Here is a 24276-nt window from a genome sequence, read left to right as displayed (position 1 = left end):
ACTTTGCACATTGGACTTTGACTCTAGATGTGACCTCAGTAGGCTTCTTGGGAAATAAGCTACATGATCTTTGACAAATTTGAATATAAACATTCGAATATACCAACAGATTACCGCAGTTTACCGCAATCCAACCACTTTAGCTAATCTATTTCATTTGTATGGAAAACAAACAAAGTAAACATTTATATTCCTACAATTTGAGACCCATAAGATGTATTTTTTTTTTTTTTTTTTTAATTAGTATGAACATGCCTTCTTAAATAAATGGGTTATAAACCATTTATGTTGTGGGTCCTTAAACCCAATGATACATTGCATATGATTACCGGCTAAATAAAAATAATGTCGACTATCTACATTTAGTAGACTTATCAATGTGCATCAATTGCTGACAGAAAGGTTAGTGATTGTAAAGTAGCAATAAGTCATTTAGATTTTAGTCCATGTGTCATTTTGTAAAACAGAAACCACGCCCATCCGGCAGGGGGCAGCAGTGAGCGGTCGCTGGTTCACTCTACCAGAATCAACGCGCACGAAGAAGAAGCGCATGGAGCACTTTCAGATCGTGGAAATGGCGCTATGCGTTGTAGGAGCCTGAAGCCAGAGGCAGCATCTCGTGCTTGTCAGTCAATTGAAGCGCCCACGGGGCTCTACGCTTGATCTGTACTTTGAAGAGCAGCGGATTATGACAGAGGAGAAACGGGATCGGGAGATTCGTCAGGAAACAACCACCCAACACCCGAGGCTCTGATCCAGCCTCCTCATCCGCGGACAGGTAACCTAACGTGGGGAGCAGCTAGCGGCACGTCGCATCACGTCCACACGCGTAGCGGAGAGAGACCCAGCGGGGCTAGCTCACTAAACCCGCTCATGTTGGTTAAATCCTCCTAAAACATGTACAGTAAGAGCTGACTGAGACGGAGAGCAGCTCCACCGCGACGTTGCCAGTGGCTACAAGCTAGCAGCTAGCAGCTAGCTGTGTGTCGCTAGCCTTCGTTACTCCACAGTGACGTCCGCACGGGTCCAGCTAAAGCTAGCCCTCTGGATTACCTGTGGCACAGCTAGGCTACACACCAGGACCAGCTGGAGACTGGGGTCGTGTGGTGTCGGTGCTGGGGAGGCTGTGAGGGGTCTGCAGGTCTGTCTGAAGGGGGTCAGGAGGAACCAACGCGTTGCTAGCATAGACTAGCTAGCCGCCCTGACTGGACTAGCATTAGAGTTAAATGTTAATCAGATAGTTGGTGTATTGTCACACACATCCAGTAAGTTAACAGCAGACCTGAAGTGAAACAAGCACTGTCATGTATGCGTGTAGCTAGCTAGGCCAACCAGCTATATTTAGTTAAACCATGAACTGGGGTAGACTGTAATCCTGCGTGACCTTGCAGGCTAACTGTGTAGCTTGCTAATGAACTGAAAACAGTGTTTAAGGTAAAGCAGCTTCCAGGTCGTGTTCAGCACTAAATAGACATGTGTGTCATGTGTATCATGTGTTGTCAGCGGGGCCTGTGTTTTAACAACACTGCGCATTGTTCAAAGGAAGCGGTGGTTGGTTTGTTTACATGTCGACCAGTGTTGATGGAGATAATTGACACTCTGCAGATGAAATGATCCAGTCAGCTGATGCTTTAACACTAACAACGACCAAATAGTGAGTGATGTTGTTTGACAGTCACATTTGAAAGTTGCATAAAGAGGAGAGAGCTGTCACACAGTTGTGTTTGCTGAAACCAGATTTGTTGTTTAAATAATCGTATTTGTTGTGAAGTCGTTGCTTCTGTCGGTAGTCTGTAACCTCGTGGCCTCGGTTTTAGGAGCATCAATGTGCCTGTATGAGTTGGTCATTTTGTAAATAGTTTCTACATGGTCAGTTTCACGTCGTGGCATGTGGCTGCGTAGTGGCAGGCTTGTTGCGCGGGAGTTCACTTGAATCCTCTGTGTGTTCTGCACTTTGGTCACAGAGGGCAGTAATGTGTCTCATTTAGCACACTGTGAAACTGACGGGCACATATCCGATCAGGTCGAGTTGGCCTTGAAAGCACCAGTGTGTGTTTACCATACTGCTGGAGATAAAAAATTATCTGGTATGAGCACTAGTGCAGTAACACGACTAAGGGGCCACACACAGACTAGGGTAAGGGTAATGTAAATCAACACAGGCTAAAACAGGATAATACAAACACCAATGTGAATGATGTAAGCTATAAGCAAATAAAAATAACAGTTTTAACATGTTTTCAGATAACAGTTTTTAGCTTAAACTTAAGTAATTAAAATATAGGCATTGACTGCTGTGTTGGTTTTCCATTCCATGTACCGTTGACGCATCACTGTTTTGTTGAATTGGAAAATATAATGAAAGTGTTTTTAAAAGGAATAAATGTAAATAAATAGTCTATGAGGGGTAATAACAGAAGCCACATCTGCAATCAGATGTGTAGCAGTATGGGTCATGAGTTGGTGATTAGAAAGCGAACCCAGTTGCAGCACCAGTTGTCAGTAAGGTTGCTGACAGCATGTTTCCCGACAACTGGGGGTGCAACTGTGGTTTGAAAGAAAGACCTCTTTTGTGCTGTAAAACCCGGTCAGACAGATAAAGCCTAAAGTGGATTTTGTGGCGTAGGAAGGGCTCATAAAGAGTCTTTAACAAATTGTCATTATACTTGGACTTATTGATGAATGTATCTAGGGCAGGTTGTTTCTAACATACTGTATATCCTGTGTTGTTGTTGTTTAAACAGTGAACAATGCATGACCTGACTGCCCAAGTCACCAGCAGCCTGCTGCCGTTCCCAGAAGTTACTAAAGATGCTCTAGGGGAGGATGAGATCACTCTAGACCCTGGGCTACATGGGACGTTCACTGTTGGTAAGCTTTACTGATCAATAATTCCTATAAATGTATATTTACTTTTCTTAGTTGCAATGACAAAGTAAAACAGTATATTTTCAAACGACTGATGTGCTAAATTGGGTTGCTCCATCACACATATATTTCAGTACATTACGAAGCTTTTTTTGCTCTAAACTGCTGTAAAGGTACAATTTTGCACTGGGATAAATCAAGTACTTTCTATCTCCATCCACCTTTTAAGCTTAGCTAGTAAAAACTTTAGTAAATACCTGCTGGAACAGCACCAGCTAACCAACAATGTAAACATAGATGTCACTGCAGAATCACAAGTTTAAACAAAATTTCAAAAATAAGAATATTAAATTAGTGATGCTTAGTTTTAAGTTTTATTTAGGAACAGCTTGTATAACTGGCTGCAAATCGCATGTAAAGTCATGAGCTGTTTACTTCTTTAAAATGGAACGTGGCTTGGTGTTAGTCCTAGATCATAACCCCTAACCTTTCATTTCCTTGTCTGTGTGAAGGCCGCAGCGGGTTGGCCTGGCTGGCCTGTGGCGCCCATTTGGAGGTTGTCCACGCTGTTACAGGAGAACGTCTGTCTGCGTATTGCTTCAGTAGTGGAGGCGAGCACCCACCCAGTGTGCACGCAGCCAGGGACTTCAGCTGGCTCAAACGGTCAGAGCTTTCTCATACTATTTATGTATTTATTACTCTGTTGTGTATTGTAATCAATTTAAATTAACTCTCAACTACTATTCAAACTTGCTATGAGTGATAGTCGACAACTGTCAGAATCATAATTTTTTTTAATACGAAAAATATTTTTATATATAAATGACGGTGCTTAGGAAATGTCATATGTTAACCCCTTCATTGTTTTATTTTAATAGGTCTGGATTACTGGTTGGCTTGGAGGAAGCAGAGGGCAGCGTGCTATGTCTTTATGACTTGGGACTGTCCAGGGTGGTTAAAGCTGTGGTTATACCAGGCACGGTGAGTTGGCTGCGCTTCAGGTCTCATTTACTCTTATCTGGTAGAGTTGGTCTCAATATTCTACTGTGAGTGCTAAATTCTTGGAGCGGCATATCTCAGGTTAAAGGCAACATTTCTAACATCGGTTTTGTCAAGTTTTGTCAAGGAGACAAAATATGTTTTTTAAAGACATCAGACATGTTTCACATTGCTAAGATTAAGAATTGTGTCATTGTATTGAAGGCGAAAAAACCCTGGATCACAACCGTTGCAAGCAACCTGACCCAGACAAATGTTAATGATTTCTTTACCATGAACTCTCAAAAAAGAAGTTAAAACAGCACATTAAAATATTTAGGAACACTTTCAATACACAGTAACTACTACTTTGGCAGAAATTGCAGCCTACAATCATGTCTTGCTGTCAGCTTACAGACAGCTTTATATTCTTGTTATAGGCATTGTTCCTTGAAGATACATTTGTAGGTTTTTAGTTGTTTCAATTAGCAATTTTTGGATTTACAAACAAAGAAACAACATATCATATCCATCACAACCTGAACGACAGCTGTCTTTTTTTTTTCTTCTTTCCACTTTAGATTACAGCTATTGAGCCGTTAGTGAGTTATGGCGGAGCGAGCACTTCGACCCAGCATCTTCACCAGAGTCTACGCTGGTTCTTTGGCATTGCTGCCGTAGTAACCGATCTTGGTCATGTTCTGCTCGTGGACCTCTGTCTCGATGACTTGTCCTGCAGCCAAAGTGAACTGGAGTCTTCAGGTGATTAGCTTGTGTGACGAAGCGTTGTATTAATTTGTGTTTGAATGTTTATGTGCATGTTCTTTTTGTTTGTATGGTACAAATGCCTGTTAAGAAGAAATAAACTGTTCCCCTTACTCAGCACTCCCTATGAAACAAGCCTTTGAAAAACAAAAAACATGGTTTTATACTGACACCTATAGGGCCCTTTAATTGAATAGTAACATAGTCTTAGTCTCTAGTTATCTTACTCTGTTTTTTCCTGCCACACACTTTGTTTCTCTATCTAAAACTATCTTGCTTTTTATGTTCACTCTGTGTTCCCAGATCTGCAGGTAGTGACAAAATCTCCTGCTGAGATCCCCCGGCTGAGAGAAGTCAGTACTAGGCAGGGCAGACATCTTTGTCTCCAGCTCAATGGGCCCAGTGGAGTTGGAGCCACAGCTCTGCAGTATATCTCCAGGACCAACCAGCTGGCAGTGGGATTTTCAGATGGACACTTACAGCTGTGGAACATGAAAACTCTAAAGAAAGAGTGAGTCTTTGTAATTAAATATATTGTTATTTAAAGAATACCATTGATGGGTACATTTTAGATACCAGAAAGTTATCATGTGTTTATGAATTTGTTTTTGATGTCTTTCATGTGTAGATACCACTCCCAGTTAGAGGGTGGCAGGGTGCCTGTGCATGCCTTCACCTTTCAGGAGCCAGAAAATGACCCCAGGAACTGTTGCTACCTCTGGGCTGTCCAGTCTTCCCAGGACCTGTAAGTCTTACACAAAACTCAGTTTTCACTATGTTTTTAAATTATTTATATTAACAGTCATGGCGTCACATAGCTGTTCCACTAGCTTCTGTAACTCAAGGCCATATCTCAAACATTTCTTTCATTGGTCTGAAAAAAGACCAGGTACAGTGTGTGTTTTGTTTTTGCCAACTTCTTATTTTTCCTCTGCCTCCTCTCACTCCCACACAGTGATGGAGATATGGTCAGCCTCCACCTGCTTCAGATGGCCTTCAGTGAAAGGAAGTGTCTATCTTCTGGGAAGATCCTCTATGAGGTCTGTAGTGAAAGAAAAAAAATTACATTAAATATTACGCAAATATTTTCTCTCCATTCTCTCTAATTAGTGAAACCTTCACTTGGCTGGATCTGTATCAGTCCCAACAAATCTACTGTACGATTGCCTTCCTTATTCACTCTCCTCCCTCTTTAACTGTCTGTCTCTCAGGGTCTGGAGTACTGCGAGGAACGGTACAGCCAGGAGTTAAGTGGCACAGCCTTCCCTCTCAGGACCCAGGCCACCAACACCCGCCTGCTGAGTTGCCAGACCATCGAGAAGTTCCGACACCACCCTGACAGGGATGACAGCATGAACGAAGGTTAGCCTGCTTCCCTTGAAACTATGTATGGAAGATATGAGTATGTAGGGAGCTGATTAGTGCAGGTTTTAAGCATTTCCATCAGAGTTGAATGGTTAGTGCTTTGACATTGCCAGTGTTGTTGTATTAGAGGAATGGAATCTTTAAATTGTTATACCATCGTGTGATCTTATTAGCTGTTTCTGTCACTAGTATCTACTGCATGATGGAGAAAAGTTCTACTCTTTGTTTCTGTTTTTGCATACTGTATCTTCTTCCTTTCAGTTGTATTATCTGCCTTTATTTTCTTAATCACTTCCGCAATCATCCACACTTTTCTCCCTTTTTCCCTCATCACCCAATTTTCAGTTGCGTCTCCGGACACCAGTGTGTCTATCTTCAGCTGGCAAGTCAAGGCCTACGGTCAGGGAACCCTCTCTACCTACATCGGGGTTTTTGACATCAACCGTTGGTACCACGCACAGATGCCAGACTCTTTGAGGTACCATGGAGACTGATTTCATAACTTCATAAGAAGTTTTTTGTTTGCTTGATTTTCTGTGACACTGTTTTTCACTTTGTGTTCTTGTCAGAACGGGAGAGTCTCTGCAAAACTGCCCCTACCTGGCAGTTTGGTCTCTGGACACAGTGGTGCAAATGGTTTCTCAACATGTCCTTCTGGATGTGGTGGTGCACGACCGCAGCCTGAGCAGAGGCCTGCCCTTCACCTGCCCCCCACCAGAACAGTACTTTAACCCCACCACATATAACTTTGGTAGGTGGAGACAATATATGTACCACTATATATCACATCACATAATATGGAGAGATGATACAAAATGTAATATTGAATCATCTCCCAGGTTTGTCATTTTTCCAAGTACTGTCCCTGTTTGTATTGCTCAGGAATTTGGTTGTGCAGACATGCCCAGGTTTGTAGTTAAAATATAATTTTACTAATGAGGTTTATTCCTCCTCTTCATTGTTACAGATGCTTCGTGCCTGCTCAACTCTGGAATTGTGCACTTAACCTGCTCTGGGTATCAGAAAGAGGCAAGTCTCTTTTCAACAACATTTTTATCTCACCATTGCTTTTTATGACATTAGATCCAAATTATATGAGGTGAAAATGTCCCAGTATTTATTAGAGATGCAAAACCGAATCATTAAAAACTGAGCCGTTCAATTTTCTTCTCACTAATGTGTAAAAGAAAAGCAAAACCGTGACCCCAAAAAACAGCAATACAAACCCAACTGGCGGCTGTGGCATAGTGGAGAGCAAGGTAGTTCTCCAATCAGAGGGTCGGTGGTTCGATACCCGGCTTCGGCAGTCGATGTGTCCTTGAGCAAGACACTTAACCCCAAGTTGCTCCCGAAGGCTTGCCATCGGTGTGGACTGGATGATGAATGTTAGTTAGAGTCTGATGGTGAAACCTTGCATGGTAGCCCTGTCATCAGTGTGTGAAATGGGTGAATGATATGTAATATACTACTGATTGTAAGTTGCTTTGGATAAAAGCGTCTGCTAAATGACTGTAATGTAATGTAACTGTGGGATTGTTGAATTGTTGCACCACTAGTATTTATATAATTTCAGAGGTAGACTTCCTCCTTTTTGTATTTTAGTTTAAACAGCCTTTTCCTTGTGTATTTTTGTTTTTAATTAGCATAAGATCATATGGTGTTCATCACTGAGACTACACAGGTAGATTGTAAATATGTGAATGGAAAGTAGGCTTCTCTTACCCCTCACCATTGTCATTATAAGCAGACTCTGAGCTTTTTGAAGAAAGCTGCTCCTTGTTCCAGTGACATCATCTCCAGTAGCTACTCTCGATGCCTCATGTCCGGCCTACTCTCATCTCGCCTGGCTGACACTCAGGCTTCCAGCCTCTCTCAGGTACAAACACTCTTGGTTTCCAGAAGCACTTATTCACACAAAGCCACCGTTGTTGATGCGTTTGTACGCTCTCTTTTAATTTACATTACAGAACAATATACAGAAATAACAAAATATGTATTCAGAAGTTTTGATTGTAATTTTTACATGTAACTTGATGTTGACCTTTAGGAGGAGCAGCTGGATGCCATCTTGTCGACAGCGGTGGAGACGAGTTCCTTGGGAATGATCACTGGCTGTATCAAGCAGTGGACTGCAGAAGGTGAGGAGTCGTACTTATGTAACGGTCAAATTGTTTCTTTAAATTGCTCATTTAAACTCATAGCAACCATGACCGCAAATATGTGTTAAAGACATTCGCTCAGTGTTTCTCTCTTTGGCTTCATGATCTCACACATAGATACTCAGTTTTAAATATTTACCTCGTCCCTCTGCATAAATACAGTCAACTCTAATGCTTGTAATTCTGTCCCTCTTACACAGAACAACCAGGCTCTGCACTGAACCTGCGCTACATTCTGGATTGGGCCTGGAACAAAGTGGTTCAGACCAAGGAGGAGCTGGATGGCATCTGTATGTTGAAATATAATTTTATAATTTAAATCAAATTACATTCTGAATTATACAGAAAGTTGTCAAGACAGGCAATTTTTTTTAGAATTTTGTAAATCCGTTATGCAGTCTTCACAATACTAAAAATGATAAAATGTTATTTTTTTTCTTTTAAAATTGATGAAATTTGAATTTGCAGGGTGAATTTATTAAGTCTTAATAAATGTAAGTGGTTGTCAAAAACTGGACATCAGAGAAACCTTATATTTGGCAGTTTGTGGTCACTCAGGCGATCCATTCATACATTTTAATAAAATACATCAAATATGTTTGCATAGCCTGTTTTAATGTAAATTCAGGCAAATGACTACAGTACAGTATACAGTCTGTCGATATTGTAAATTATTCATTATTTAAATGATAATAATCCCTCCTGTTTTCTCCTATTTCTATGCTGTTTGCAATTTGTTAATACATTTGTGTATCTGTTCCTCCCGTGTGTTTTTGTTCGTTAGGTGCACCGCTGTTTGACAGCTCATCCAACTTTACAGACCCTCAGACCATGCAGCTGCTACAGCACAGCCAGAGACTGCTCAGTAACTTCAGCACCATCTTCCACTGTCTGCTCAGTGAAGCCCAGGAGCTCACACAAAAAGGTGCAATATCCTCACAGTCACATGAACATGAAGTGTTATGTTTCCTTGTGACGTCAGTGAAAACGGGTTCAGCCAGCACACAAATCTTTTTTTCTCATTTGCCTTTTGTGTTTATCTGTAATGAAACACTCTTAAGTGTTTTTTTTTTTTTTTCATGTCTACTGAGTGTTGATGCCAATAAAATTATATTATTATGGTTTTATACACTTATCTTTGTTCAGCCATATGAAGCAACCAAGAAGTTGTTGTTTTGAGTTATTTGTAGTTATTAATAGATCTAACTTGTTTTTTTGTTGTATAGGCCTGGTGGGTCTGATGAACAAGAACATTGTGTCCAGTCTGATTTCAAAGTACGCTCAGGTGGTGCTCTGGTTCTGTCGTACCGGTCTGCTGCCTGAAGGATCAGGTAAGGCGTTTCTGGCATAAACATGATTTGGGAAACCTTACAGGCAATTTGACGCAAAAGAACTTCTCAGAGTTAGCGAGTAAACAAGTTGAAAACAGGTTAAATATCTTTAGGTCACTGAACCCAGACCTAAAGATATTCTTAAACTAGAAACATTGTGCAACATGGTGTGGGGGGAAAATTCTTGAAAAATTCAAGGCCTTAGCTGGCTGCAAGAGGTGCAGAAATGTGTCTGGATCTTTTTGTTTAAACTTTTAAACCCATAATCATTGAATCACACAATTTCCTAAGGGGTTTGCCAAATGTTTGAATGTCACTATATTCAGTTTTTATTTTTCTCTTTCTCTCTATGTATTGTAACTCTTCACCCCACCAGACGAAGACGCTCTCCAGATCTCCAGGCCTTTCTACAGTCACTCAGTCATCAGCAACTATTACACTATACGCAGAGAGGAGCTCACCAGGCTGGCTAAGTGAGTTTTCCTAGCTTGAAGAATGTTACATATATTACAAATCTAGGGCTGCAGATAACAGATGTTACTTTTGGATGATGGTGGTCAAAGTTGATCTAATGCCGACGCACTCTGATGTCTTCTCAGGGGCAAGTGGTGTGCAGACTGCCTGATGATTGATGGTTTGGTTGGCCAGTGTGGTGAACGCTTGACCAACCTGTGGAAGAGGGATGAGGGTGGGACGGGGCAATACCCACCACCTACATTGCACGTAAGAATGAACTTATTTATTTTTAATATTATTCATTATGTACCAGCTAATTTATGTCAAGTCAAGCTACTTCTACAGTGTGTAAATAATTTATTTTTTACCTTTTTATCCACAGGCCCTGTTGGACATTTATCTACTGGACAATATTGATGAAGCTGCTAAACATGCAATTGTATCCTTTTATAAGTAATTCCATAAAGTCATGTTCATGTCAGCCATGGCCAGCTCCAGTATTTTTATGGGAATTCAGGGGATGCACAAGATTTTTTGTGGCTGTGGATATGCAGCTCTAGGAAACAGCAGATAAAAGGAATTCCTCTGTATCACTGTTTTAACATTGAACAAAAGAACATATGTAATTACTTTTTTTGTAATGCTGTTGGTTTCATTTTGTGAATTTTTTTTTTTTAAGATTACAGCTTTTTATTAGATTATTTATAATTTTTTTCAATATATGTCTTTGCTGGGTTTTTTTTATATAACATGGTGTTGAATGCTGGATGATTATTTTTACTGTCAAGTTACCTCGGTCATAGTTGTAAATCTTAAACTCGCCCACTGATGCACTAGATTAAGCCTTCTGCATGTATGAGCCTTAACCTGTTGTTCCAGGTGATTTACCTGTTGCTCGATGTCATGTACTCCTTCCCCAATAAGGAGGGAGCATCAGTGGAGTCTTTCCCCCCAGCTTTTGCAATTCCTATTGGACTTGTGAAACTAGTACAAGGCCTCTGGCTGCTGGACCATCGTGACCACCAGGTACACACCGGTTAAATATTTGACTGTGTTTTAAGATGTAAATTGGGATACAGAGAGTTTGTTCCAGGCCAAATGGTTTTATTGTATTCAAAGGGATATAGTATCAGTATCATCATATTAACATCATTAGTATGAACATAAATTACATTTAATATACATTTTACAACTTCTACTATCTTCTTTTATTTGTCCTGATCAGAGTTCATTCGAGTTGCTCCTGCATCCAGCTGCCTCTCAGTGTCAGTTCGAGTGGCAGCACGAGCGCGTCCTACAAGCACTGATGTGCCAGGGCCAACACTCAGTGGCACTACGATACTTCCACGTTACGAGGCCCCCAATTCCCTCCACCTCCCAGGCCAAACTCTGTTTGTCTGTACTGCTACACAACAGGTAAGAGCAAAGGGAAAGGACTCTGTATAAGAACAGCAGCAAAAACATTAGGTATAAAAGTTTGCTCAGTAAAACTTGAAAACAATGTTGAAAATGTCAAAAATGTGGGCAAGAGAATGGCTTTTTGTTTAAGGAAACGAGCATGATGGCAATCCAATTAGTTTACTCTGTCTTACCTTTATTAACACAGTGTTTCCTTTTCCAGGTGTCTCGTAGAGGCGTGGTCCCTACTACGGCAGCACTCAAGTCGCCTCAACATGGGAGAGCTGCTGGGCTTCCTGTATGAGAGCTGCCAGGAGCTGGGCCTCATCAAGGAGCTGCTTAAACTGCCCCTGGGCCTCACTGAGCAGGTAGCAGAGAGATGATTCAATTCATCAGATTTTAAAACTTAACCCTTCATTATTCTGTTTTTAGATTCAAAGCTAAGCTAAAGCTTCTTGGGTCTTGGGTTTGTGTTTCAGGAGAGTTTGGAGAAGTTTCTCCAGGGTACAGGCGGTCTCCAGAACAGAGAACTACTGATGGTTCATTACCTTCAGCAGGCCAACTACATTCCTGCCTTGCAGCTCAACCAAAGCCTCAAAATGAACCTGGTGGTATGTTTGAAACCCACGTGCATAGTATTATGCTAATTATCACAGCATTATCTTGATATACAGTATGTGACATGAATTGTTATAAATTTAGAAACACTATATCCTGTGCATCACTGTCACTGAACGTTTATACAGAAAGAAGATACTTGAATCCCATTAGATTTATAACCACATTCTCTTCTTTGTTCCTAGAATGAGCGAGACCCAAAGCTTAAAGAACGGTCGAACACCAGGAACTCGATATTGGATCAATATGGCAAGGTTTTGCCCCGAGTCCAGAGAAAACTGGCAATGGAAAGAGCAAAGCCCTACCAGCATCCCCATGCTGTCCACAGAGAAGGTAAGGAGATGCTCAACTTGAATTCATGTCTATTGCAAATTAAGGCTGAAACAATTCCTTAAGTAACCCAATAAGCAAAAATCATGCAGATTTATTTTGATAGTGCACTGAAGGTTTTTGTGGTATTGCTTGTGACGGCCCTAGTGTCCACCCTCAGTTGAACTCACAAGATCAACCTGCACACCTTTGATAGTGCGGAGGACGAATGGAGATTTGATGCAAAGAATTCATCAATGATTTTTAGTAATCAAGTTACTCAAGGACTGGACACTAGGGCTGTCACAAGCAACCCCAAAATAACTATTGGTTGGAAGATTTGTAATTATGTACTGCTGCTAGACAGCACACATCAGAGAGAGAGAGAAAGACTGGTAACATGTTTGTTCCTTGCAACCACAGCATCTGTATTTGTTATTTCAGATTAAGTGAAATGTAAACAACAGCTTAAACATTTTATTTCTAATCTAAATAACATATTTACACACTATACTTCAGTTTCTCGGCCACAGCCACTGTCGACCATCACCAAACGCTCCGTCAGTGAGAAGGTGATGTCGAGGGCCGGCTTCATCAACAATGTCCTGACCAAGATTGAGGAGGTGTGGTTAGGCAAAGGGTCTACACCACAGTCCTCCCCAGCCAAGAGGTGAGCATGAAATACAAGAATTGCATCATATGGGTAATTGTTTAAGTTTATTTGATTATTTTCTAATATTTCAATGTTGTTTCTACCAGCCCCTGGGCAGCTGATGTTCAGAGCCCCAAGTCGTCCTCCTTGGCCCTCTCGGACCCGTTCCTGGGAACTCCCATCACCATGACCTCCAAACGAAAGTCAAGGTACTCTCAGATGTGCTCCATGCTAGCCTGAGTGAAACATACCATACATATAAACACCCAATAGTTTTGTTCATCTGACACAGGATAAATTAATCAGTGTTTTTGAGCATGCAGTACTTTTAATCAGACTTGAGAATGCCAGCTTTTTTGATGCTTTATATCATAAAACAATGAACTTAGTAAATTATTCTAAAATAATTACATTACGTTGTAGAGCATTGGACCAAAGCACTTCTGAACCTTTGAACTTCAAATGCTTCATATTCCTTAAAGCTGAACAACCTAAGTTAGAAGGTTATGTAAATCAATAAACCATAATTATTGATATAAGTATTTACATTGTGTCACAAATATAAGATATACTATATAAACATGCAAATAATGGATTCAAAAGTTTTCTAATTGTAGAAATATCAACAAAATATTGAACACTATGCACATCTTTTAGTTGTTGAGATATGCAAATTTTTCTTAACAGCTCGAGTGCACATGCGTTTCAATATTTTCGTTACGTTTTTCACGCAGTGGCACCGTGATGACGAGAAAGACGGAAGCCTTAGCTTTCTGCTGCAAAAAGAATGAATGAATGCTGTAGCTATTGTGTTTGTTCAGTTATTGATTGTTCATTTATCATACTAAACAACTACATGAATGTCAATATTTACTGTATGTTCTAAAAAGCTAGATGCATACGCAACATTTGAGAGTTTTTAAGACCGTATATTAAAGTCCTGGATTCTTTACATTCCGTCCTCTGTCCATTGCAAACCAGGCTGATGGACTTGGTGGTTCACCCCTCCTGTCAGACCCCTCGGCCTCTTCTCAGCCCTCCCAGACCTCCCAGCAGCTGGGTTTCTCCAAAGAGCATCAGCAAGGCCCCTGAACTCAGTCTGCTGCAAACACCACAGGTTGTCAAGGTGAGAAGGAATTTGAAACGTAATCCTTTACCCAGTCAGGATATCGTTGCTATTTTCTTACTAACATTTTTCATGTTTTTGTTATCTCAGCGAGCTCGGGCCTTGGCTGCTTCTGGCCCTGTGTTCTCAGCCTTCACTCCCCAGTCCATCCTGCGCAGCAGCCTGAGGCCCACACCCGTCGCCACCCCGTCTGCTTCTCCAGGACGCTCCATCACCCCCCCACTCCGCAGCAAAGAGAGCCGGATCACCTTCATCGAAGAGGCAGAATCTCCTGAACTGGAGAAAGGCATCCGATGGACCAATGGGGTAAGACCAAACACTAGATAGGAGTGGTCTGTTGACTCTGAGAAGCCTCACACACATACAAATAAAAAAAACTGCTTAATGGTATCATGACACTCCTCCTTTATCATCCTTTTTGTTTGACTGGTTGGTTTAATTTTGTTTTTATAATAAAATGTATTTTGTGATCTTCTTTGAAACTGTTTGTTCTCTCTAGATGGCAGCAGACAGTGAGATTAGCCTGCTGACCAGAGGCCCCATGCTATCCAAGGCTACACATAAGACCTGGTCCTCACAGCTTGCTGAGGAGGAAGAGAATGGAGACGAGGAAGAGGAACGGCCTTGTGTGAAGTCTCTGCCTCCAGAAGGTGGTGTTCCCTCCCCACAGCTGAGATCCTTTGAGAGCGAGTCATCCTCCTTCCATGAAGCCGCTGCAGAAACACAACCGTCAGATGCAACGCAAACACAACTTAGCCTGAGCTTTGACACCAGCCAGATATCTGTTCGTTCAACAGACACCACTCTAGAGTATTATGATGCACCTCTTCCTGGTCTCTCAGAGGACCAGGAAGTAGAAGAGGGGCATAAAGATACAGAGAATGAAGAGGAGGTAGTGACGGTGAACATCGAAGGCCTAACTGAAAATAAAGAACCAGAGGAAAAGACCTCACCAACCACTGATCAAACCCCTCTCCTGACATCGGAGGATATTGAGAGGGGAGAAGAGGAGGTGAAGGAAGATGAAACATTTGAGGATGTGATGGAGATTGGTCTTGAAGAGGAGACTAAAATCGAAGAAGTTCAGTCCAAAGAACTGGATGAACAGGATGTTGAGTCCATTAGTGAGAATGAAGAGTCTGCAACTCCTTACCAAGTGGAGATTTCTGATCCCAATCAAGGTAATTCATTTGTAGAATTTGCTCTAGGAGTTTTGTTTCAACTTTTTATTATCGGAGGGACGCTTCACACCAGTACTGCCCAGCAACAAATATATAGATGTGCTATGCGCTGATTTTGACATTTTCAGATATAAAAGGTGATAAAAATATTAATGTTTTGCTGCACTTCTGTAAATCATCCCTTGACACATTTTGTATGCTACTAGTTTGTAACCAGGTAACTGAGAGCCCGAACTCTGGCGCTGAGGTCGAATCTCCCGATCTACCAGTGGGACAAGATGTCCAGACAGAAGCCACTGAATCCACAGAGTTCACTGAGTATCTGAAACCATCTGCAGCCACAGAACCCACAAACGAACCAGAAGAGGAACTGGAGCAATCAACAGGTCTGTGTTTAAATTATGCATTTATTCCGTAAAAAGTTACGAGATATTCCCAGTTAGACAATTTATATAGACAACAAAATGAGATAATGGTGTAACACATGGCTTTTCTGAAACTCGTATCACTATAGGTTGAAACATTTTAGTAACATAATTAGCAACACATTATAACAAGTTTTCAATGACTAACATGTTTTGACTCTGTATTGTCCGACAGATCTGACAGAGTTTGTGCAGAGACATCTGTTTGGCAGTGATCTTCCTCTTGTTCGCTCAGGAATCCACAACGCATCACTGACCCAGACATCCTTCAACAGGTCTGTATCCTTTTCTTAAAAAATAAGATCTATTCACTAAAACACCAATTTTTGGGAACACATCTATATCTCAGACATGTATGATTTAAATAAAGATACAAATTACTTTCATTGTAACACGAAATCTGTTGTTCTCCATTGGTGGAAACTTTCAGTAAGTGGATTTTTTTTCCAGTAAACCAGTTAGGGTCTGAAAATAACTAGACAAGTATATATTTTTTGTCTGCCACTTTTGAAATCTAAGTGAGAGGATAATATTTGGATAATTTAGGCTTCATTTAATGTAAAGATTTTTGTCATTCAGTGTTTGATATATTTACACAAAAAACAAATTGACTTTCAGGAGAGCCCTTTTTTTTCGGGGGTGGTTTATGCATGCACATAAATGAATGAGCCAGCATTGTGCAAAAATATCCTATCATTCACCAACCATACTAAACATCTTGGCCGTTTTCCCTGTCTGCCAAAATGGCTTGATGGCGTTACCCACTGCCAACTATTTACCCACATGTGGCGGATACTAATTTCGGGCCCTCAACCCAGATACCTTTTAAGGGACTCGGGGGGGGGGGTTTATCTTCATTAAGCCAGCGGAACAACATAGCTCTTGTTTTGGTTCCTGGGCTCTAGCCATAGTTTACTTTGGGTTTGTTTGTAGGTCATAAGCAAATGAGTAATCATTTTAATGGTTTTACTTTGCTGAAAATATTATTTAGGTCATAGTCCATATTAAACAAACCTTCTAGGTCATTTTTTTCAACAAGTGTACATATCACTATAGACATGGGAATTTGTTTTGTCAGTGCAAAAATGTTGCGCAAACCAGCGTTTCCTTTTCTTGTCCTCTCATCCATTTATTGTGTTGTTTTTCACATTTTAAAAAGATATCTTTCTCATTTCTCCCAGTGAGTCACTGGGTGAGGTTGAAGAGGAGGTGCAGGCCGATACTGAAGTTCCGCCAGTGCTCACCAGCCAAATATCTACTGCGTCCTTGACATCCTCCGAGCCAACTGGCACAGACTCTCACTGTAAGGAAGATTACATATGCACACATGCACTTCAACACTGGTACTCTGACTGTTACAATACTGTTTTACTGTTTTACTCATTTTCTCACACACCTCCACTTTTTATCTTTTAGCCGTTGTGAGTGTTAACGATAGCGAAGAGCTTTCTAGTCCTGTGTCGGAGGAAGAAGAAGAAGAAGAAGAAGAGGAGGAGGAGGAGGAAGAAGAGGAGGAGGATTCTGATCAAGCTGAGGAGGAAGAGGAGGAGGAGGAGGAGGAGGACTCTGGTAGTGAGGTGGAGATCATTGATGAGGTCCAGGGTAATGGGAGGCTTCCACCCCTCCAACCCAGTTCAGTCTTTGAACAGCAGGGACACACTCACTTCCTGCCAAGTCTGTCAGAGCAGGAGGCTGCTGAGTTCTCTCTGATTACACCCGGTGCAGAGATGAAGGTAACAAATGTAGAGCTTAATTGTTTAGTCTAAGTTGTGACTGACATTGTCATCATTTTCTGACGTTTTATAGACTAAAGGATTAATCAATCAGTAAATCACAAAAGAAATCAAGAACTAAATTCTCCTGTGTGTTTGCTATTACAGATGGTAGAGGAGGACATGGAGGGTGAGGTGGTGATGGTGAGACTCGGGGCAGATGAAGAAGGGATGGAGGCAGATGAGGATGAAGAGCAAGGATCATCATACATGGAGCTCAAACCCTCTACTACTCTACTGGTACCCCTGGAGCTTGTGGAGGGGCAGGCTGGCCTGGTCGATAGTTCTCAGCTGGGCCTCCCTGAGCTTCAGCCAACCATTGTGCCAGATGACCCAAGGTCTGAACCTCACAGCGGCTTCTCCCTGATGCTGGATATGGACGAGGAAAGGGATGAAGAGGCAGACACACTGCCAATGGAGAATGATCTGCAGTCCTCCGACCCTCCAACCCTGTCTCCAGCAGTGGAGGCTATTGACAAATTTGTGGCCAAACCTGTGGTTATTATTTTGAGCACAGATGATCAAGATCCTCCTTCGTCTGGAGAAGTCTCGGAAGAGGACCAGAGTGAACACATGGGCACCTTTGATGGAATTGAGGAAGAAGGACTGACAGAGCCAGAACCTGAAAACACTGATGCAAACCACGAGGCAGAAGATGTTAAAGAACAGACTGATGCAGAGTTTGCAATGTTGGTTGAAGTACATGAACCTGCCGGTCTCTCAGTCATTGGGCCAAATCCAGAAGGAGAAGTCCCAGCAGTAATGTTGGCCGACGATCATGAACCTGAAGGTCTGTCCCTGTCCGGACCAAGTCCAGTGGGAGAAGTCCCCCCTCCAACCCTGTCTCCAGCAGTGGAGGCTATAGACACATTTTTGGCCAAACCTGTGATTATTATTTTGACCACAGATGATCAAGATCCTCCTTCGTCTGGAGAAGTCTCTGAAGCGGACCAGAGGGAAGACATGGACACCTTTGATGGAATTGAGGAAGAAGGACTGACAGAGCCAGAACCTACAACACTTGCTGACAAACAAACTGAAAACACTGATGCAAACCACGAGGCAGAAGATGTTAAAGAACAGACTGATGCAGAGTTTGCAACGTTGGTTGAAGTACATGAGCCTGTAGGTCTCTCAGTCTCTGGGCCAAATCCAGAAGAAGTCCCAGCAGTAATGTTGGCCGACGATCATGAACCTGAAGGTCTGTCCCTGTCCGGACCAAGTCCAGTGGGAGAGGTCCCCCCTCCAACCCTGTCTCCAGCAGTGGAGGCTATCGACAAATGTTTGGCCAAACCTGTGATTATTATTTTGAGCACGGATGATCAAGATCCTCCTTCGTCTGGAGAAGTCTCTGAAGAGGACCCAGCAGTAACGTCGGCTGAGGATCATGAAACTGAAAGTTTTTCGGACTCTGGACCAAATCCAGAGGAAGAACTCCAAGATGTTTTGGATGACAAAGACGCTTCGTCAGAAAAGGATGCTGCTGAGGAGGAGAAGACAGGAGTTGAGGAGGACAAACCAACACCTGCTGTGGATGATGAAGAGAATGGGAATGTTAATATGGACACCGATATAACCCCCAGCACAGAGGTGGCAACTGTCGTGGAGGAGAAGCAGCAGGACCACAAAGCCTTATCAGAGACAGAAGAGGATAACGGGGAGGAAATAAAGATGGAGAATGAAACAAGAAGAAGGACCAGGGGAAGACCGAGTAAAGATAACAATGTTAAAGAGGAGACACCTGTGAAGCAGGTTAGACTGAAAGAGGAAGAGCCTGTTCCAGAGACGACCACCTCTCAGAGGAAAAAGAAAGCGCCTTCCACCCCAACACGGAGGACCACGAGAGCGAGGGCAGTTACCTTTATCTCTCCCCTCCCGGAGGAAGCAGAGGAGCCAGAGGAGGATAGGAAAGTGGAGGAGATGGAAACAAGCACCCTCTTACCTGCCTCGCCTAGTCGTACACCTAGAAAGAGTAAACAGAACAAAGAGACAAAGGTCCAAGCTAGCACACCTCGAAGAAGCACTCGCAATGCTCAGCTGGAGCCTCCGAATTACAAGGTTGAAGACGGGGACGCCATGGATAATGACTTCACAGCTGCATCGACCTCCACGGCTTCTTCTCCAGCCAGAAGGCGAGGTTCCCAGAGGGCCACTTCAACAAAGACCAGTCAAAGGACTGAGAGCGAAGATGATGAGGAACAAGAGGATAAGGTCAAAGATACAAAAGTTTCTCGACGAACAAGCTCCAAGACTCCGACACCGGCCAAACGCAGGACCACCCAGGGAAACACTCCGAGGAGGTCTAGCAGAAGAACATTGAGCAGCAGTGAGGTGGTGCCAACACCATTGGAGATCTTGGAAGAAGAGAAGGAACAGGTGGAGGTCTTTGCTACCCCTGTCAAACGCAACTCCAGGAAAAGTAAGACAGAAACATCAGCGACGAAGCCAGCGCTGCTAGAGGAGGAACAGAGCAAAAGACCTTCCAGCCCCGGCAGGGCATCTCAACAATCAAACCGGATTACCCTAAATGTTTATCCACAAGTAAGTCATTTATCTCTTTTTTTTTTTTTTCTTCTTTATATAGATGCCAGCAGCAGCTTTATATCTCACTTGGTCATTCGTTCGGTCCAGAAAAATCTCCACACCCTTTGGAGGCTGAAATATGGCATGGAGGTCCAGTGTGTGGGTGGGAAGATGTGTTTTTGTTAATGCCAGTAGACCTTTTCCAAGGCAGATATTTTGACTGGTCATTTTAGGACCTTTCCCTCCTACTATGAGGGCGGCGGCTGTGGCGTAGTGGAGAGCAAGGTAGTTCTCCAATCAGAGGGTCAGTGGGTCGATACCCGGCTTCGGCAGTCGATGTGTCCTTGGGCAAGACACTTAACCCCAAGTTGCTCCCGAAGGCTTGCCATCGGTGTGGACTGGATGTTGCATGAATGTTAGTTAGAGTCTGATGTTGGCACCTTGCATGGTAGCCTGTCATCAGTGTGTGAATGGGTGAATGATATGTAATATACTACTGATTGTAAGTCGCTTTGGATAAAAGCGTCTGCTAAATGACTGTAATGTAATGTAAGTCAAAATGTGAAAATGATCCATTGGCAAAAAGGGGGCTGCAACAGTGAGAATGGCCTCTAACTAAAATGGCTAAAAGCTTCAGCCTTAGACTCTTGAGGAGCATCGTCGCACTCGGCAGAGTTCCTTTTTCTTTGTTGAAGTTATTCTCTACACCCCCTAGACTTAAGCCACGCCCTCTTTGAAAACGCATGAATCATTTATCGTAGGCTCTTGTGGTAGGTGTGTGAATGCAGTGCAGCAAAATGTGTTTTTGCAAGTTTAATGAAAAACCGAAAGCTGTGGCCGATATGACAATGTTTTCTGTCAGGTACTGAGTATGTAAAGCTTCATGTTGACACATATTTAGCTATACATTTATAGCATCATAATACATTTGAGACATAACAATTTCAACACATAATTTTAACTCATTGAATCATTTTGATTTTCACCCTTTTTTTCTGTTTTACATTATTCCATATTGCATGTTGATAAACCCGATCCATCCACTGTTGATCATTAATGACATTTTACACTCCCAGGTGAAACTGGTTCCTGTATTACTTCCTCAGAGTGCAAGGAAGACAAGAGGGGAGACTATAACTGAAAATATAAAAGAAAGTGGAGATCTACTTGAACCAGAACTCAACAGCACCAACTCCCGCCGACCAACTAGAAGCAAACTCTGGGATCACCCAGAGGAAGACCTTCCCTTACTGGACTCACCGTTGGAGGTGGATTCTGAAACGCCTGTTGCAGACGCCCTCATCAAGAGACTTCAGGATGAGGAAGAAAAAGAGGAAGGTATGTCTGAGGCTGCATACAGACAGAAAATAGAACTGCTTTGTACAAAAAAAAATTCTGCATCTCAGTTTCTGTAAGATGTTTGTCATGGAATAAAGAAGCTTCAATGTATGGGTATAGAAGTGTAAACTCTGTAATGCAATTTCAGGAGGAATAGTCGTCACAAAGATGGTAAGAACAAGTAAGAGGAGTACGAAGTCGTCAGTGGAGCAGGTTCACTCGCTACTTCCTTTGAAAGACACCCTGGTCCCTGAACCCGAAGAGACTAGTCCAGGAGAGCATTCATTCATCTACTCCCCCTCACGAAGAAAAACAAGAGGTGAGCTTTTTATCCATTTACCTGTTTCACCATCCTTTCATCTATCATGTTTTTTTTAACCTGGTGTTGTGTCTTTTGTTCCAGCTAAAAGAGCAGAGTCTCCCGGCCCGAGCGAAGGGTCTGCAGCGCCTGTCACTCGCAGCAGGAGAAGAGTTGTCAAAGATACCTCTGATGCTCATCATGTAAGTGCTTCTTCTTATGAGCTTCACACTTTTTAATGTGAAGGAGGCTGAATTTGTGTCTTAACCTGAACATAGTAATTTCCTCAAACATGTATTCCCATGAGCTTGTTGTTAAGCAGAGTCATTTTGTTATTTTTCCTCAAAATTAAAGGTAAAATAACTCTTCCCCACTTCCTACCCCCCTCGTTTCGGCGCACTTGCTCAGACCACACCCATCACAAAACAACAAAATCTGTTCATAGATATGAGCTTACCTTAGGGCTAATGGAAAAAAGGTCTTTTGAAAAGCATTTTTTTTCCTAATCTTTTTAATATTGTTTTTCAGGATGAAATTGCTTCAGAGGAAGATCTTGTGGAAGCGGAGAAAGCTGTTTCTAAGACCAGAAAAGCAGGCAAAAGAACAGCAAAGTAAGATCCTGTTGTCCACAAAAAAAAATACCTTCTAGACCCACAAGATCGAGGACACAAATAAGAAGAATTTTAAGAATTATCGGGACAATTTGCACTTTGTATTCTTTGTTGGTTTTGGCTAAAGAAAAGCACACCCTGCTCAAATTATAATTTCTTTCCTTCACTTTCAGACCCAAAGCAGTTTTGGAGCCACCTCCCATAGCAGAGGTGGACCTGATCTCCCCTCTGCCCAGCCCAGCCGACCAGCTCCCGCGAGCACTGAAGAGGATTTTAGATGGAGAGGCCCCGACCTCCAACATGAACCTTCGACGCAAACGCATAATGGACACGGTTTTCACAAAACCCGTCACGCGGAGGAAGAAACTTTAAGGAGGTTGGTGGTGGTTTTAAACAGCGAACCTCAGACAGCCACCAGACGATTTGAACCAACTCGGTCCGGAGCTGTCAAATAAAAGTGTATGCCTAAACTCATGATGGTTCAATTTCCTCAAATGCCTCACAGGGCTGTGGTTTTCTATGTTTATTTACTTCTCTGCAGGACAATAACACAAAAGCAATGTAGGCATGGAAATCAATATTTTAGGACAAAACATACCCGTGGATAGCAGTGTGAGCGAGGCATATATTTTTGGAGTTTACACATACCGCTTTGTACTAACTGGATTCACTTGATATCGTATCTGTGGCCGTTCTGTGTTGGACATTCTGCAACGCTCCTCGTAATCCGCTTAATTCTCTGGACACAGAATGGCACAAGGTAAAGCAATCAATGTGTTTTTAAGAAGCTCCCATGAATACAACCAGAGAGACTGAACTGAACCTGACTCTGATGAAGAGGTTTTATTCACATTCTTTTATTTTTTGTCTTTAGATTTTTTTTTTTTTTTATGTCATTGTTTACTTTTTAGATTTCGATGACTGCTGATTTTCTATTTAAGAAGAAAAGCAACCAACCCAGTGGAGACAAAAGATTTCTACTGATACATTTGTATATAGTCTTTTGCTATGTTCCAAATAAAGTTAATACATAAATCCTTAAGAATTACGCTTATTTTGAAATTTTAAGAGTGTTTAATGCGTTTCATCATCTATTTAGACTGCCTATGCCATAGTCTTAATATTTCAGTCGATTTGGGTGATTTTTCTGTGAAAGAAGCAGGAACCGATTTGTACACTAATCAGATTTGGAGTGTTTCTGTATGTTTGAGGATGTTGTATAGTGTGAAAGAAACAAAAAAACTTGCACAGCGGTTTGAAGTTGTTAAAATTGTTCGGGACATGTTAATAGGCTTGTTTAATTAAATTAATGTCAACCACCATCTGACACATAGGCTATTTTCTGATGAATGTACGTAGAATGTCTTTATTTTTGATGACTGCTCTTTGATAAATATGGTAAAGCGTGAATACTTCTTGTGTTGAGTGGTTGTCTCAATTCAATTTACCATCTTTACTGCTTGTTTGGTGGGAGGATGGATGGAGTGAATGGCCCACAAAGCCTTTCTTTTTGTCTGAGGTGTGCAGCGAACCAATGAAAGGAGCTACAAGCGACTAATTATCTCTCACAATAGCTGAGACCTTATCCTGCTGGTGCCTCAGATAATAGATGTCCATCAAACTCCATCTTAGATGTCAGGTTATGGTTATTATCAGAAAATGTTGCTGTTAATGTGATGACTGATTTCAAAGAGTCACTAAAATGTTGACATACATGTAGCTGTAAACATTTGCAACCTCCCTGGATGAAATTGAGCTGACTCTTCTATAATTTATAGTGGTTGAGAAGGAGAAAGTGAAACCAGCCTTATCTCAGCAACTCCACTTCACTTACAAAACACCAGGATAGGGGGTAATAACAGCAAATAAAGAGCATATTTTGTCCAATATTAAATGCTGATGAATAATATTTTTTTAAATAGTTATCACTAATCATGCTGTTAGTTAATATTATATTATTGTTGTATTATTATTTTTAGTTTAGATGTATTTAGGGAGCTGCACAGCGGTGTAGTGGTTAGCACTGTCGCCTCACAGCAAGAGGGGCCTGGGTTCAATTCCCGGGCTGGACAACCTTCTGTGTGGAGTTTGCATGTTCTCCCC

The 24276-nt window shown here is 41.9% G+C and overlaps 1 protein-coding gene across 2 annotated transcripts; it reads left to right on the top strand.

The window, feature by feature from the left end:
* The first annotated feature begins 536 nt into the window (after positions 1-536).
* On the top strand, positions 537-23585 carry ahctf1 (AT hook containing transcription factor 1). Of its 2 annotated transcripts, none has more exons than XM_054610810.1 (40): positions 537-778; positions 2745-2871; positions 3381-3531; positions 3747-3849; positions 4428-4608; positions 4915-5122; positions 5240-5356; positions 5567-5651; positions 5823-5973; positions 6322-6454; positions 6546-6727; positions 6944-7005; positions 7724-7852; positions 8024-8114; positions 8336-8425; positions 8920-9060; positions 9362-9466; positions 9843-9939; positions 10066-10189; positions 10305-10361; positions 10802-10948; positions 11148-11338; positions 11544-11688; positions 11800-11931; positions 12124-12271; positions 12767-12917; positions 13007-13108; positions 13881-14025; positions 14116-14331; positions 14525-15206; positions 15413-15592; positions 15807-15906; positions 16813-16934; positions 17048-17364; positions 17512-19944; positions 21033-21264; positions 21413-21583; positions 21668-21765; positions 22091-22173; positions 22347-23585. In XM_054610810.1, exons 2-40 carry the CDS (start codon positions 2751-2753, stop codon positions 22543-22545), a joined length of 8322 nt encoding a protein of 2773 aa, XP_054466785.1. In that variant the 5' UTR covers positions 537-778; positions 2745-2750; the 3' UTR covers positions 22546-23585. The 2 variants fall into 2 exon arrangements, with proteins under 2 accessions (XP_054466785.1, XP_054466776.1); XM_054610801.1 differs by having other exon boundaries at positions 21003-21264.
* The last annotated feature ends 691 nt before the right edge of the window (positions 23586-24276 follow it).

The sequence above is a fragment of the Anoplopoma fimbria genome, chromosome 2, assembly GCF_027596085.1.
Source record: "Anoplopoma fimbria isolate UVic2021 breed Golden Eagle Sablefish chromosome 2, Afim_UVic_2022, whole genome shotgun sequence".
NCBI classification, from domain to species: Eukaryota; Metazoa; Chordata; class Actinopteri; order Perciformes; family Anoplopomatidae; genus Anoplopoma; species Anoplopoma fimbria.
This window is presented reverse-complemented; position numbering and strand designations above follow the sequence as displayed.

What these genes read in the sequence shown, in the direction of transcription:
- ahctf1 (XM_054610801.1), top strand. Translation starts at nt 2,751, where the DNA reads ATGCATGACCTGACTGCCCAAGTCACCAGCAGCCTGCTGCCGTTCCCA. An exon ending in GCTCTGGGTATCAGAAAGAG is followed by an intron (nt 7,006 to 7,723) that starts GCAAGTCTCTTT and finishes CATTATAAGCAG; the next exon opens with ACTCTGAGCTTTTTGAAGAA. An exon ending in ATACCTCTGATGCTCATCAT is followed by an intron (nt 21,766 to 22,090) that starts GTAAGTGCTTCT and finishes ATTGTTTTTCAG; the next exon opens with GATGAAATTGCTTCAGAGGA.